Source organism: Gracilinanus agilis, chromosome 6 (assembly GCF_016433145.1).
Source record: "Gracilinanus agilis isolate LMUSP501 chromosome 6, AgileGrace, whole genome shotgun sequence".
In the NCBI taxonomy this organism is placed as follows: Eukaryota; Metazoa; Chordata; class Mammalia; order Didelphimorphia; family Didelphidae; genus Gracilinanus; species Gracilinanus agilis.
In genome coordinates, this window is record NC_058135.1 from 225,488,108 (window position 1) to 225,502,784 (window position 14,677).

Genomic DNA, 14,677 nt, shown 5'->3' on the forward strand with positions numbered 1-14,677 from the left:
GTGACAGCAACTCTCTCCCATGTTGCTTTGGGGTCGTCTAGGTTGGTGCCCGCCCAAGGCAGCCGCAGACCCCTTCTAAAGTACACCTGTAATCCACTTAGCCCAAACCCGTCTGGCAGGATCCAGAAATTTGGGGACAGCATTTGAAATTCATCACAATGTTGGCATAGGAGGCATTCTTTAAAAGAATAAATACACCACTGATGGTTCCCACAGAAACATTTGCCGGTCTAATTAATTCCAGATGTGAGGCTAATAGGATTGGAGAAGAAAACCAGGACTAGATTTCTCCAGCTGCCTGATCAGGAGGAATCAAGGGAAGGGAACCGGGGGTTTTCCGTTGGAGGTGCCCATCTGGAGTCTGGAGCCAGGCTGGCGGTGGGTGGGGAAAGAGAATACTGTACATGGGGAAGGAAGCCTGGTGATGTGTTCAGCCAGACCTCCTCCCCCACCCAGGCAGTTTGGATGTAGTTCCTTGTGCAGAGTTCACTCTTCACAAGGAGACCAGACAGGTAACCCCCTTGCCACTAGGCTCTCTGTCCCCTGCCTCTCTGGGTCTGTGATGATCTGTCGTGTCAACGCGGGTATTTCCCCCCTTTTCCACATTTCAGGGAAATGGAAAGTTTGATGCGTGTCTGCCGCTCCTGTAGAGCTGTGGGGACCCTCCTCCTGACAGCTTTGAGTTGGAGCAGCTGCTTGTCAATGGGGGAGGAGGCCGTTTGCACAGCCCCGGGTCTGGGGAGGTACAGTATCGCCTTTACTGGGAAATGGAGCCAGACAGCCTTCCCCAAGCAGTACCCTCTCTTCAGACCCCCTGCACAGTGGTCCTCTTTACTAGGTAAGTAGATATAGGCTGGAAGAGCTGAAAAGATGCTGAACTTGGTGTTAGGAGGCAATGATGGAACTCAAAGATTCTGAGTGGGAAGCTGGGAAGTTGGAATCCAAGCTCTACCCCTTACTAACCTTGGACACGTTCTGTGTCCTCCCTGAGTCTCAGCTTCATCATCTGTAAAAGAAGAGGCTTGACACAAATGATCTGGAAGGTCCTTCATTTTCAGTTCTAAGAAACCTGGTCTTGAGGTCAGGAAGAAGGGTTGAATTCCTCTCTCACAAAGCATTTGATTTCTCAATCCCCCATCCCCCATGCCAATTCCCTAAGTCTAGAGTCTCCATTGTGGTAGAGCTGGTAGAGGGTGTTTTCTCCCCAGGAGCTCCCTTCACTCATGAAGTCACAGGTCCCAAACTCCTTCTCCCCAGAATAACAACCCCAAACCCCCAACTAAACAACCAACAAACATCAGTGCCTAGTGTAGAGACATGAGAATGAAGGGATTTAATGTAGATTTCAAAGTCTAAAAAAACCCTCACATTTAAATCATGGTTTCGTTTCTAAAGCACTTTACAGGTTCTTATTCAGTCATGCCTGAGTCTTCATGATCCCATTTGCTGTTTTCTTGGTAAAGATACTGGAGTGGTTTGCAATTTCTTTCTCCAGCTCATTTGAGAGATGGGGAAACTGAGGCAAGTGCTTTGCCCAGGTCACAGAGCAGGTAAATGTTCGAAGCCAGTTTTGAACTCAAAAAAGTGAAATCTTCCTGACTTCAGGTCTAGCACTTTAACCACTGTGTCAACTAACTGTCCAAATCTTCTCTCATTTGATCCTCACAGAAATTCTGTGAAGCAAATGGTTTAAATATTATTGTCACCCAAAAGAAACTGAGACCCAGAGAGGGAAATTAAACTGCCTCAATTCACATGCCTCATAAGCAGCAGAACTGGGACCCACACCGGGCTATTCTGACTTCAAATCTAGGAAGTACTCCTTCTACTATGCATGCTATGACTTTTACATCCCAGAAATAATATCAAATTATGCCCCCTGATGATGCTTCCACTTAGTGGCTCCAGAGATCTGATTCTGTACCAGAAGCCCCAGAAGGATATTTCTGGAAGGGGAGCCCTTGGCCAAGTTTAGTTTTAGAGTCCAGAATTCAAACTTGTCAGCACTAAAAATATTTCAGCTCTTCCTTCTTCCCCTCCTCCAGATGAAAATGTCTAGAGCAGACAGTAACGTTAGATAAACAAGTTCTGGCTGGGGATGTCTAAACCGCACCCCCCCATCCCCCAAATGGGACCATCTTGGAAACCAGAGGGTAAGGCGGAGCCAAACCCACAGGCTTTGAGGAGCCATGACATTTTCCTAGAGCACTGACTTTAAGGTTTGTTTACTTTGTATACATTGTTGGGCTTGATTCTCGCTGCTGCTCTGTGAAATGCATCCTAGTATCATTTCTCCTTTAAATACAAGGAAATGGAGTTTCAGGGATGTATGTAGCTTGCATGTTTGTAATATATGTTTCAGGGATTTTTGTAATGTAATTTGCCTTGGATCACACAGAAAGTGCTTTGTGTTCCTGGGTTAGACCCCTAGGTATTCCCTGACCCTACCCACTGCACTCCCTGACTTCTCTAATGTCCCTCTGGCTAATATCTGCCCCCCACAGGTGCCACACACAGCTCTGACTATAGTATGTGGAAGAAGGATGAGTACGCCAGCAATGGGGTTCGGGATTTTGCTGAAAAGGGCGAAGCATGGGAACTGATGAAAGAAATCGAGGCAGCTGGTGAGAAAATTCAGAGTGTGCACAGTGTTTTCTCAGCCTCAGCAATCCCCAGTGGCACAGGACAGACCTCCACTCAGTTAGAAGCACATTCAAGGCATTCACTAGTAAGTGAATTTTCGATGTCTTTCAGGAGCATCTTTGTCTTCATTTGCTTTCCAGTGAAAGGCAGGCATCATAAAAACAGTGCCCTGCCACACAAAGGCCCTGACCCACGCTAGGCAATGGGGTATCTGGAGTCCCAAGACCTGGGTTCAGATTCTAATTCTGAAACTCACTAAACTATATGACCAAAAATGCTTACTGAGCCTCCCTCAGTTTCCTTATTTGTAAAATGGAGATGATGGGAACATAGAATCATTAAAATCGAGCTGGAAGGGACCTTAGGGGCCAATGGAGTCCAACCTCCCCATTTGTCAAATGCAGAAATGGAGACAAAAAGAAGTTAAATGACTTGCCCATGGTCACACAGCTAGTAAGTATTTAAGTCAGAGTTTGAACCCAGGTCTTCCTAACTCCATGTCCAATACCCTATTCACTGTACTACTTATCTCATAGAGCAGTAATGGGAAAACTACAGCCTGGGGGCCAGATGAGGCCCCCTGAAATGTTCTATCCAGCCACAGAGACATTATTCCTAATCTGACGAATATAATACAATGAAACTTCAAAAGAGTCGCCTTAGAAACAGACTGACAGATGAGCATTTCCTTTCCTTTGGCCCCCTCTTTAAAAAGTTTGCCCATCACTGTAATAGAATAAGGAAAGTACTATAGGGATGGAATTTTTTATTATTAATAATGTTATTGTCGCTTTTTTATTATTAAAATTAAAGTATTCCTTTTATTATTTGAATTAATTATTCTAAGATATAATTTATTAATATTAAATTAAATACTTTTAAAATGATGAAATAAAAGTTATTATTATAACTTTTAAAACTAATTGCAAAAGGTAAACTGGGACATGAACTACAGGTGACCTATTTGAGGCATTTGTTACCAGTGTAGAGGCAGCATTACCTGGGCACATGAGTGAGCCATCTAAAGAGGAGGAAAGGATGTTACCGCTGTCCTTGGACTGGTAGCCTATGTCCTTGGAGCCTTTGGGCTGACTTGGTTGCTTGCAGTGCTAAGGGTCAGACCCAGGCAAGCCTCTGGGGCTGGGGAATGGAGGGTCTGCATTGCCAAGGTTTCCAGCAAGTATTCTTAGATGTGGCGCTGTCTCTATCTCCTCCAAGGTGCTCACTGGCAAGAAAGCCCCCAGAGGGGCAGATATTTGTGTATGCAGCTGCTGGGGATCCAGTGAACTATAACTGTCCTTGGTCCCTCCTGTCCTTTTTAGGGGACATTTCCTGATACAGTGAGTGTGCAAGCTCAGGCACTCCTCAGGTAGAGTTCTACCCTAGACCCTGCCTCATTGGGCTCACCTGCTTTTTGCTATTTGTTGAAGGCATAGAATTCCCTGGACAAGGCAAGTTCCAACCAGTACAGGTATACCTTGGAGATATTGTGGATTGTTTCCAGACCACTGCAATAAAGCAAGTCACACCAATTTTCTGGTTTCCCAGGGTATAGAAAAGTTAGGTTTGCACTATAGTCTAATAAGTGTACAATTGTATGTTTTAAAAATATATACGGGGGCAGCTGAGTAGCTCAGTGGATTGAGAGCCAGGCCTAGAGATGGGAGGTCAAATCTGGCCTCAGATACTTCCTAGCTGTGTGACCCAGGGCAAGTCACTTAACCCCCATTGCCTAGCCTTTACCACTCTTCTGCCTCGGAACCAGTACACAGTATTGATTCCAAGTCGGAAGGTAAGGGTATAAAAAATAAAAATAAAATAAGATATACACATAACTTAATTTTAAAATTCTTTATTGCTCAAAATGTTAACCATCAGCTGAGTCTTCAGCAAGTCATAATCTTTTTTGCTGCTGGAGGGTCTTGCCTCATTGTTAATGGTTGTTGACTGATCAGAGAGGCGGTTACTGAAGGGTGGGGTGGCTGTGGCAATTTCATAAAATAAGACAACAATGATGTTTGCTCCATCGATCGACTCTTCCTTTCACCATTGGGGTGTTATTATTGGCCTCATTTCAATTCTGTTGAATCTCAGGGAATAGGGAGGCCAGAGGAAAGGGGGAGAGACAGGGATTGGCTGGTTGGTGGAACAGTGAGAACACACACAATATTTATCAATCAGGCTCGCCATCTTAGATGGTGAGGTTTGTGGAGCTCCCAAAAGATCATGCTAGTCACATTAAAGATCGCTGGTCTCAGATCACAATAACAGATACATTAATAATGAAAAAGTTTGAAATATTGCCAGAATTACCAAAATGTGATTCAGAGACAAGAGGTGAGTACATACTGTTGGGGAAATGGTGACCGCAGACTTGTTGGACGTAGGGTTGCCATAATTCTTCAGTTTGCACAAAATGGGATATCTATGAAGGGTAACAAAGGGAAGCACCAAAACAATGAGGCATGTAGTATTGGTTATACCAAAGTGGGTGAGTCTGAAATGATCACGTCCCCTATTATATGATCTTTCTGATCAATCACCAAGTATGTACTAAGACCACACTATTTGCCAGGCTCTGTGGATACAAATACAAAGAATGAAACAATCGCTACTCTCAAGAAGCTTACATTCTAATGGGGGAGGCAACAAGAACATACAGAAATATTTACATCATGAATATAAGCCAGTGAAGAAATGTAAACATATACAAAAGAAGGTAAATGCAGAGAGGCTTGGGTGTGAAGCTACTGGCAGTTAGGAGGGTCTAGAAATATTTCATGCAAAAGACAGAGCATGAGCTGCATCTTCAAGGAAGAAGGACTCTGCCATGAATAGAGAGAAAGAGGGCGGAAGGACATCCCCGGCATGGGGAATGGCCAGTGCAAAGGTGTGGAGGCAGGAGATAGGTCTGTGTGTGAGGAACAGAAAGAAGACCAGTTTTGACTGGATTACAGAGTGCAAGAGGAAAAGTAATTTTCAGGAAAGACAGGGTTGTAGCCTGGTAACGAAAAACTAACAGAAGAGTTCATGTTTTGTATTTGAGGCAATAGGGAGCCCCTGGAGATAGCTGAGGGGAGGAATTGCATGGTGACATCAAAATCCCTCTTAACAATAATATGGAGGACGAGCTGGAGCAGTGACTGAGACTCTTCTGGAGCTATTTAAAGCATCCTTGACATAACTTCTTCATTCCCTAGTTAATGTTGTTCTATAGAGAAGCCCTTGGCAGTTACTGTTTTAGAGGGTCACCCTGCAGGTACTGATCTCAGCCCATCCACCTTTCCAGTGGGGGCTTCCAGGAGAGTCACAGGTTCCTTCTCAGAGCAGTCAATCTCCCTGCCTTTCCCTTGCCAGGTGTCTTTCTTAGTACGGATTGTCCCCAGTCCTGACTGGTTTGTCGGAGTTGATAGCGTCAATCTCTGTGAAGGAAACCGATGGAAAGAACAAGTCACCATGGACCTCTTTCCCTATGATGCTGGGACAGACAGTGGCTTCACATTCTCCTCCCCCAACTTCGCCACCATCCCTCAGGACACGGTGAAAGAGGTAGGCGTATTGGAATCAGAGAGGTCATTAGGGCTGGGGACGGACCTCAGCCCTCATCCAACCCATATCCCAACTCTGTGGGCTGGGATCATTCTGGAGAAGCAGCTTTCTGTCAAGGAACTTGAGGGAAGAGAGCAGGAGGGGTCATTGAACTTCACTCAAGCACATAGACACTCTCTTGGGTCACTTCTCCCTGTTATCTGACAGCTGTCTAAACCTGACTGCCTAGATAATGCTTCGATAAACCCCATTATATGAGAATTGACAGGCTGAGCAAATTGCCTAGTCAACTTGGCCTAGGCTTGGATGGTTCCAGGGAATCTGCTTATTTAGGCTACGGCCCTGAATCCAGAGGAGAAATGTGGTTTTTGGCCAACGGTCTTCGTTGGCCGACTGGGCTCGCCTGCTGCTGGAGTTCCCCAGCTATCTGACAGGGGTATCAGAGACCTTTTTGGAGACTGAGCAAATGTTTGCTTTGCTTGAATTCCAGATAACATCATCCTCTCCAAGCCACCCTGCAAACTCCTTCTATTATCCCAGGCTGAAATCTCTGCCTCCCATTGCCCGAGTGACCATGGTGAGAATCAAGAAGAGGCAGAGGGTCTTCGTCCCCACTCCTCCCCCCGTGGTCCGCATGGGGAACGAGATCGAAGATGCTCTATCAGGTAAATCCGCGGGTGCCATTTAGGCATGTGGTCTCTGGGCTGGGGGTGGAACCCCAAAGCAAAGGAAGTCCAGTGACCCAATTGGAAACAAATTTAGCTACAGCAGCTGTATGGAATGGTGCCACTGAGGAGGAGTAGCTTCCTTCCCCCTGTTCCCGCCGGGACTTTGGGGAAGAATGAGATAATGTAGGAGATAATGGTTGGGAAAGCATATACAAATGGGAAGAATTTGGTGGTATTGACCTTATTCCATTTGAGAGGTGATCTGGCGTATTGGATAGAGGGCTGGCCTTGGAGTCAGGAGGACCGAGGTTCAAGTCCTGCCTCTGGTACACATTTGTGTGAACCTGGGCAAATTCTTTAACTTGTCAGTGCTTCCCTCCCCTTCTATCATCCTGACCCCGCCCCCCCAAGCAAAAAAATTTTTTTTAACTTTTACTGTTCTATCTCAGAATCAATACTAAGAATTGGATCCAAGGCAAAAGAGCAATAAGAGCTAGGCAATGGGAGGTTAAGTGACTTGCCCAGAGTCACACAGCTAGCTAGTATCTGAGGCCAGACAGGCAACTCTTTAAGTCTGAGGGCAGCTGGGTGGCTCAGTGGATTCAGAGATGGGAGGTCCTGAGTTCAAATTTGACCTCAGACACTTCCTAGCTGTGTGACCCTGGGCAAGTCACTTAACCCCTATTGCCTAGCCCTTACCACTCTTCTGCCTTAGAACCCAGTATTAATTCTAAGATGGAAGGTAAGGGTTTAAAAAAAAGACAGAAGTTCTTATCCTGGGATCTGTAAACTTGGGATTTGTTTAAAGTGGTTTTTGCTTTTGTTTTGTTTCTAACAACTGGATTTCATTCTAACTGATTTTCTTTGTAACCCTATGTATTTTATCTTATACACTTAAAAACATTATTCTGAGAAGGGGTCCATAGACTTCCCCAGACTTTCCAAGGGGTCCATGACAAAATAAAGGTGAGAACAATTCTTTAAGTCAAAGATGAATTGCTAAGCTGCATCACTGGAGAGTGTCCACACCAGGATAGTCCTACATCAGTGAAATCATAGACCCCAATAAAAGAATTTATTTTATTTTATTTTATTTTTAAACTCTTACCTTCCATTTTAGAATCAACACCGTGTATCAGTTCCAAGACAGAAGAGCAGTAAGGGCTGGACAATGGGGCTTAAGTGACTTGCCCGGGGTCACACAGCTAGAAAGTATCTGAGGTCAGATTTGAACCTAGGCCCTTCCCTCTCTAAGCCTGGCTTTCAATCCACTGAGCCACCAGCTGCCTCCAAAAGAATTCATTTTAAATAGAAGAGGTCTTATTTAACATTTTTATCACAAAAAAATGTATAGGTGGATGCAGTGTACAGGATGCTTTTCTTAAAATAATCCTTTGAGATAGGGAGTAAGATGATTATTATCCCCATTTTATGGTGAGAAAAGTAAGGGAATTTAAGTGATTTGTTCCTGGTCACATATTATATAACAGCATTTAAAGCCAAAACTGCCATTCTTTCTACTGTACCATGCTATAATTACCCACTGAAGTTTCCCTTGAATGCCCCCCTGAAATGAGGTGATCCTGGATTCTCACAGCAGAGGGGAATCTCTGGTAGGTCTTTCTACACTGGAAAGGCTTTATAGTACTAGCTTGGCTAGAAATCTAGAATTCAAGGACCACCCTAGTCAAGTGTAGATAGGCTGTCCTCACTTTGAATTTTTCAAACTAGGGCAAATCAGCTCATCAGCAAATATTTATGAAGTATACCAAGCACTGTGCTAGGCACTGGAGAGACAAAGCCCAAAGTGGCACAATCGCTGCCCTGGAGGAGTTTACAATCTATAAAATGAAGAAGTTGAGGCCATTATCTTCAGAGGATGCAAATGAAACACCAAAGGAAAGATAATGAGGGTTATGAGCTATTATGGCAGCACCTGAGGGACCACATTCTCTTGGCCTGGTTCTAGAAGAAGAGAAGGAATATGAGCTTCATGAGGTTCTCACTGATTCCTACATCTCTCTAGACTTTATTCCCTGCCTGGGTAGCCCAGGGTAAAGACAGGTTTGGATCGGTTCAGGGAATCTGCTTATTTAGGCTACATCCCTGAATCCGGTTGAAAATTTAAGCTATGAGGAGAAATGTTGGTTTTTAATGTAAGGTCTGTGCTGTGGAAGAAACATACCCAAGTTTGTAGCTGGGTCTTGCCCCAAGAATGGGAGGCTCAAACTCTGTTCAATCCAGAAGTAAGAAAAGAATTTTATTTGGAGAAGAAGTTTAAAGTGGTATAATAGCCCAATAGCTGGTGGAATAGCCTGGAGGCCAACCAGATAGTCTTAGGGCTAAAGGGTTAGCCTGGGGGCTAATAGAGTAGCCTAATGGGTGATGGAGTGGCAGCCCTTGGTGTGGAGTAGCAGCTCCACAGCCCTAGGCTGTTGGAGGAGCAGCCCTGGAACTGATGGAGTAGCCCTATAGGAAATGGAGTAGTAGCCCCATGTGTGGAGTAGCCACTAGAGGTGTGGATTAGGGTTTGCTTATTTATTGAAGGTCTGGGAGCTTCCAGAAAAATCTTCACCTTTTCCTCTTGCAGCCTGAAAATCCTGGAAAATGGGCACGGCCAAATTCAGGTAGAGGTGTGGTTTTATTTTTGACATGTCATAGGGAATAAGGAGTCTGCTCAGGTTTGGAGGATTCTTCTGGCTTGCCAGAGTAACAAATATCTCACGTTCCCCCATTGTCTACCTTTTCATCATTTGTCAATGTGGGAGAGATTTCACTACCCTGCTGGAATGAGAATATTGGGGGGGGGGGCAGAACGGACAGATGCAGCCTCACCTGGTAATTAATAATGTCTAACAGTTCAGAACTAAAGTAAATATAGAACAATATGAGTAATTAATAAAACAGAAGAGCACAAAGTTGATGCCCATTATAGAACATTACAGTACCAGTAGAGGCGATTGATGGTATAGAATGGGTAACTGATAACAATACAGATTCTGCAATTCATGCTTGATTAATGCTGAAACTACAGATCTCACAGTAGATTTTTAATTAGTGCTAACTGGTGAGAAATACAAGGATTTCAGAGTATGAGGATCTTGTTCCTGTTACTGCACCCTCCCCACCCCCCCGTGCCTATCTCCATCATCTGTGCTGGCTGACTGCTGCTGCTAGAGTTCCCCAGCTAGCTGACATTGGTATCAGACCTTTCTGGAAGACTGGGCAGTCTTAACTGAGTTTATGGTTTAAGGAGCTCCTGGTTGGTCTCTTTTCAAAAAGACATAGCATTAACACCACTGATCCAGAGGCCTGGAACAGTGAGGGTGTCATCTAGAGCAATGTTTCCCAACCCCAAATAGAAGACCAGTAAAACATCTGCGTTCTCTCCTTCAGGGGCTCTTCTCTTTGTAGGGCAGAGCAGAGCAGAGCAGAGCAGAGCAGAACTACTGCCAAGATGGAGATTAGGAGCAGGAATGCAGGAGGCAGGAAGAAGGAAGAGCCAGCTTCTAAAGCTTATAGCTCTTAAAGAAGTAATGACATTGGGGAGTGATGGCTGCATGGAGAGTTAAACTTTGCTGAAGAAGCAGCTAGGTGGCTCAATGGATAGAGAGCCAGGACTGATGATGATGATGATATTAATAATCATTTCTATTTGTGGTTGTTATTCAGTTGTTTCAGTCACATAATTTTTCATGACCCCATTTGGAGTTTTCTTGGCAAAGAAATTGGAGTGGTTTGTCATTTCCTTCTCCAACTCATTTTATAGATGAGGAAACTGAGGCAAAGAAGATTAAGTGACTTGCTCAGGTCACACACCTACGAAGTATCTGAGGCTAGATTTGAACTCAGGAAGATGAGTCTTCCTGACTCTAGGTCCCAAGCTTCTATGCACTACGTCGCCACCTAGCTGCCCATATTATATGCCAGGCACTGTACTAAGTGCTTTATAGCTATTATTTCATTTAATCATCACAACAACTGTGGAAGGTAAATGATATTATTATCCCCATTTTATGGCTGAGGAAACCGAGGCAATAAGAGGTTCAAAGACATGCCCAGGGTCACATAGTAAATTTCTGAAGTCAAATTTGAACTCAGGTCTATCTGACTCGAAGCTCAACCCTCTAGTTGCCTCGGTACCTAGTTGCTTGGTCTAGAAATGACTTGAAAATATAACACATAGAATGTTAGAGCTGAAAGGGACTTTTAACAGCCACAATCAAAAAACCCCAAACAAACCTGGAAATAGACTAGAGAATCAGAATAGATGTGGAATGTCAAAACTGGAAAAGGACTTGAGAGACTAACTAGTTCAATCACCGCCACCCCCCTTTTTTTACAGTGGAGGAAGTAGATGACTAGAGGCGGGAAGGGACTCCTGGGTGCATAGGGCATAGTTATTCTATAACATTGAACTTCTAAAGACTTTCATCCTGTAATTATGGCTTTAGAAGTAAATAAGTAAAATGGTTATATAAAGAAGTAGAATGAATTTCCCCCCTCCCACTCAAAACAATCCATCGCTTAGCCCAAGGCACTGCACACAGTTGGATCTTAAACATTTGATTAATTGAATTGAAAAATCACACCACAATGTGATTTATGTTTAAGGAATACAGATTTGTACTGATTCATGTTATGTCAGGGGAGGACGATTAACTAACTTATTTGTTAGGGTTCTACCTCTCCTTTAATTTATTATAAAAATTAATCAGAATGAATCGGGCAATCTTTTCATACTCATTAAGCTCCTTACTTCATCGAGATACTCCATCCAATTCTTTTTAGTCTTTGTACTATATCTCCCAGAGGAAATAAGACTTAAGTGAGTGGGATGTATGTGGGTAAGTGAGAGGGACTGTTGCCTAACAAGGGCACCTTAAGGGCTGACCTGAGAGATTTGCCCTGCTTAACCCCAGAGCACAGAAATGTATGGTGAGAACATTGGATTTTGGAGTCAGAAGACCTGGATTAGAATTTGGACAAGTCCTTTGTCTTCTCTGGGGGTTCAGTTTTCTTTCCTATAAAATGAGGGGATTGATCTTTCAGTGGAAGCCACAGAGAGGCAGGTCTGGACACGAGGTAGGGAAAAACATTTAAATTTGTCCCAAGGTGTAAGGGAGCAGCCTTGAGGAGCAGAGGGTCAGTTCTCAAGTTCTCAGGTCCTAGAGAGCCCCAGGCAGAGGCTGAGTGATCCCTTGCTAAGGATGGTATGGAGAAGTTGGCCACAACTGGAGGACACTGAACCTTGCTGACTTCAGAAGCCCCTTCTGGTTCAAAGAACTTAAGATTCTGTCTTGGGAGACCTCCTGAACCTCTTTTCACCCCATCCCCCCAAAAAACAAACACTCCAAACCTAGTTCTTCAAGTCCTTCAAATTAGCTGTACATTGTTAATCCTCCATACGTTTACTCTGAAGTTAGTCTTCCTATCTGTTGAAAGACACATTCTAAAGGGGAAGCAGGGACACAGGGAGGATCATATGATTTAAGGCGATTGGTTTGCAACAAACAGATCTTTATCTTAATGGATAAGGAACTTCTGTAGACCTTAAATTAATATGGATTTGAAACTGTTTCCAGAAGTAAGATGAAAGGCGTTGGTATTGAATCTCTGGGCTGTAGCAATCAATTAGGCTTTCAGCAAGAATTTTCTGAGCTTTCCCTTTTCCTACCCTTTCTTAGTCTGTACCGGGTGCTGTTGAGGGAGACAGAGAAGGGATAAATAACATCTGAACCCTAACCCCTTAGTCAGAAAACCTGGCTTCCGTTCTCCTGGGAAGGATGCTCCATACTTCAAGAAGGGGCTGACCAGACTCTGGCTCTGAGGTCCCTTCTAACTGCAAGATCATGGAATTCTCAGTTTCTAGAATTCTCAGTCAGTTTTCCCAGTACCAGAAAGAGAGCGACTTGCATTTTGCTCATTGGAAAATTGCTATACATCAGAGGACAATAGTTTGCTCTAAGTTGGGCAGCTAAGCCAGATGGTCTCGTCTTTCCCTCCTCTCCCTCACTTATAGCCTAGTGTCTTATCCAAGCTTTCCACCTTTGCTTGGAGAAAAAGTAAGTTGTGAAATGATTCAGCCATAAAGCCCAATGGATTTCTTTTTAATTTGGGGAAATGAGCAAGACATAGTCAAATGAAAGATTGAAAAGACAGGCTTCTGCAGCGAGTGCCCACTGCAGGGGGCCCGAGACCCTCCGACTCAAGCCGTGGGAGGGGTCTGCCTGCTTATGATGATCCTGGGATCTGACTGCTCCCTTTGGAATCCATTAGGGATGAAAATCAAATGTTGCAGTTTTGTCAAAACTGTTGTCAGAGTGTTTGTCATTTTTTGAGCGTTTTCTCACAATAGGAGAGCTTGGCACTTTCTGGCGGAGTAAACACAGCACACACGGCGGTGGTGGCGGGGGCCAGGAGCCTTCAGGCTGCCACAAAACGACAGCTCATTTTCCAAAGCAGAAAACAGAAGCTTTTATTTACCAGGCAACATATGGCCTTTATTATAGGAATGTAAAAATCAAATCCTTTGAATTCAATGTCCCTAGGCAGATCAAGTAGCTATGGAAGAGGTAGTATCCAAAATATATTGTTTTGAGGTTAAAAAAATTATACCATATCAAAACCAAAAGGGACTTTAGAACATTACATATAAAATGTCGATCAATCATCTCCCAAGAGCCGCCGGTAACCTCAGAGGCTAGCACAGTGCCTTCATTTTACAAATGAGGAGCCTAAGGCAGAGAAGTGAGGTAACATAGGGATGTAAGTGATAATAGAGTGCTTTAAGCTTTCCAATGTGCTTAAAAATATTATCTCATTTGCTCTTCACAACAAGTGTAGATGCTGTATTATCCCCATTTTACAGATGAGGAAACCAAAGCACGATGAGGTTAAGTGAAACTTGGTAGGGGTCACACAGCTAATAAGTATTTGTGGCAGAAACTGACCCTTGTGTTCTCTCTATTTAATGCCCATATTTGTATCTACTATACCATCTCCCTGCTAGAGCTTGGATTCAAACCTTGTCCTTTGGCTGAAGAGTCAATATTTTTTCCACTGGACCACCCTGACCCTGGAATATAGAATGTCAGAGCTAGGATGGACCATAGAAAATGGAATGTTTGAGCTAGAAGGAATCTCAGAAAATAGAATGTTGGAGCTAAAGAAAGGGCCTTAAAAAAGTGAATGCCCAAGTTGGGAGAGGACAGAGCCCAGGGAACATGGGAGTTGGAAATTTAGGACACAGAATGTCACCCCCAAAAGGAACTTTAGGGTATAGGACTTGGGATGTTAAGTTAGAATAGCCATCAGGGACAATCTAGTCCAATCTCCTTTATACAGAGAGAAACCGAGGGTCAAGAAGAAATGGAAACTGGCTTAAGGTCTCGCAGTAAGAAGCAGAATTGAGATTTGAACCCAGGATTATCCATCTCTGGGTCTACCTTTCAATCCACCGAGCCACCTAGTATTGCTTTTATTTTATTTATTTATTTTTTTTAAGTTGACAGCTATTCACTAGTTTCACCTGGCTGGTAAAAGGGGTAAATATGTCTATTTTTTTCTCCTGAAATACATCTGTTAATGCTTGATTCAACTCTAGCTGGATCTCTTCTATGCTTTGTCCATTTCCAGAAACACCTCTGGACTGTGAGGTCTCCCTGTGGTCTTCCTGGGGTCTCTGCACAGGTCCATGTGGAAAGACAGGCGCCAAGAGCCGCACTCGCTACGTCCGTCTGCAGCCAGCCAATAACGGGACCCCCTGCCCAGCCCTGGAAGAAGAGACTGCGTGTGAACCTGACAACTGTATCTAA

The 14,677-nt window shown here is 44.0% G+C and overlaps 1 protein-coding gene across 1 annotated transcript; it reads left to right on the plus strand.

Moving 5' to 3' along the window:
- The first annotated feature begins 615 nt into the window (after positions 1–615).
- SPON2 (spondin 2) lies at positions 616–14,677 on the plus strand. Its single transcript, XM_044681426.1, has 5 exons — positions 616–838; positions 2,505–2,728; positions 6,001–6,192; positions 6,683–6,857; positions 14,499–14,677. The coding sequence occupies exons 1-5, from the start codon at positions 616–618 to the stop codon at positions 14,675–14,677; spliced, it is 993 nt and encodes a 330-aa protein (XP_044537361.1).

Bases quoted from the DNA above. Each gene is read 5' to 3' on its own strand.
- SPON2 (XM_044681426.1), top strand. From the start codon at position 616: ATGGAAAGTTTGATGCGTGTCTGCCGCTCCTGTAGAGCTGTGGGGACC. The intron at 2,729-6,000 runs GTAAGTGAATTT...TTCCCTTGCCAG, and splicing joins CACATTCAAGGCATTCACTA to GTGTCTTTCTTAGTACGGAT. The intron at 6,193-6,682 runs GTAGGCGTATTG...CTTGAATTCCAG, and splicing joins CTCAGGACACGGTGAAAGAG to ATAACATCATCCTCTCCAAG.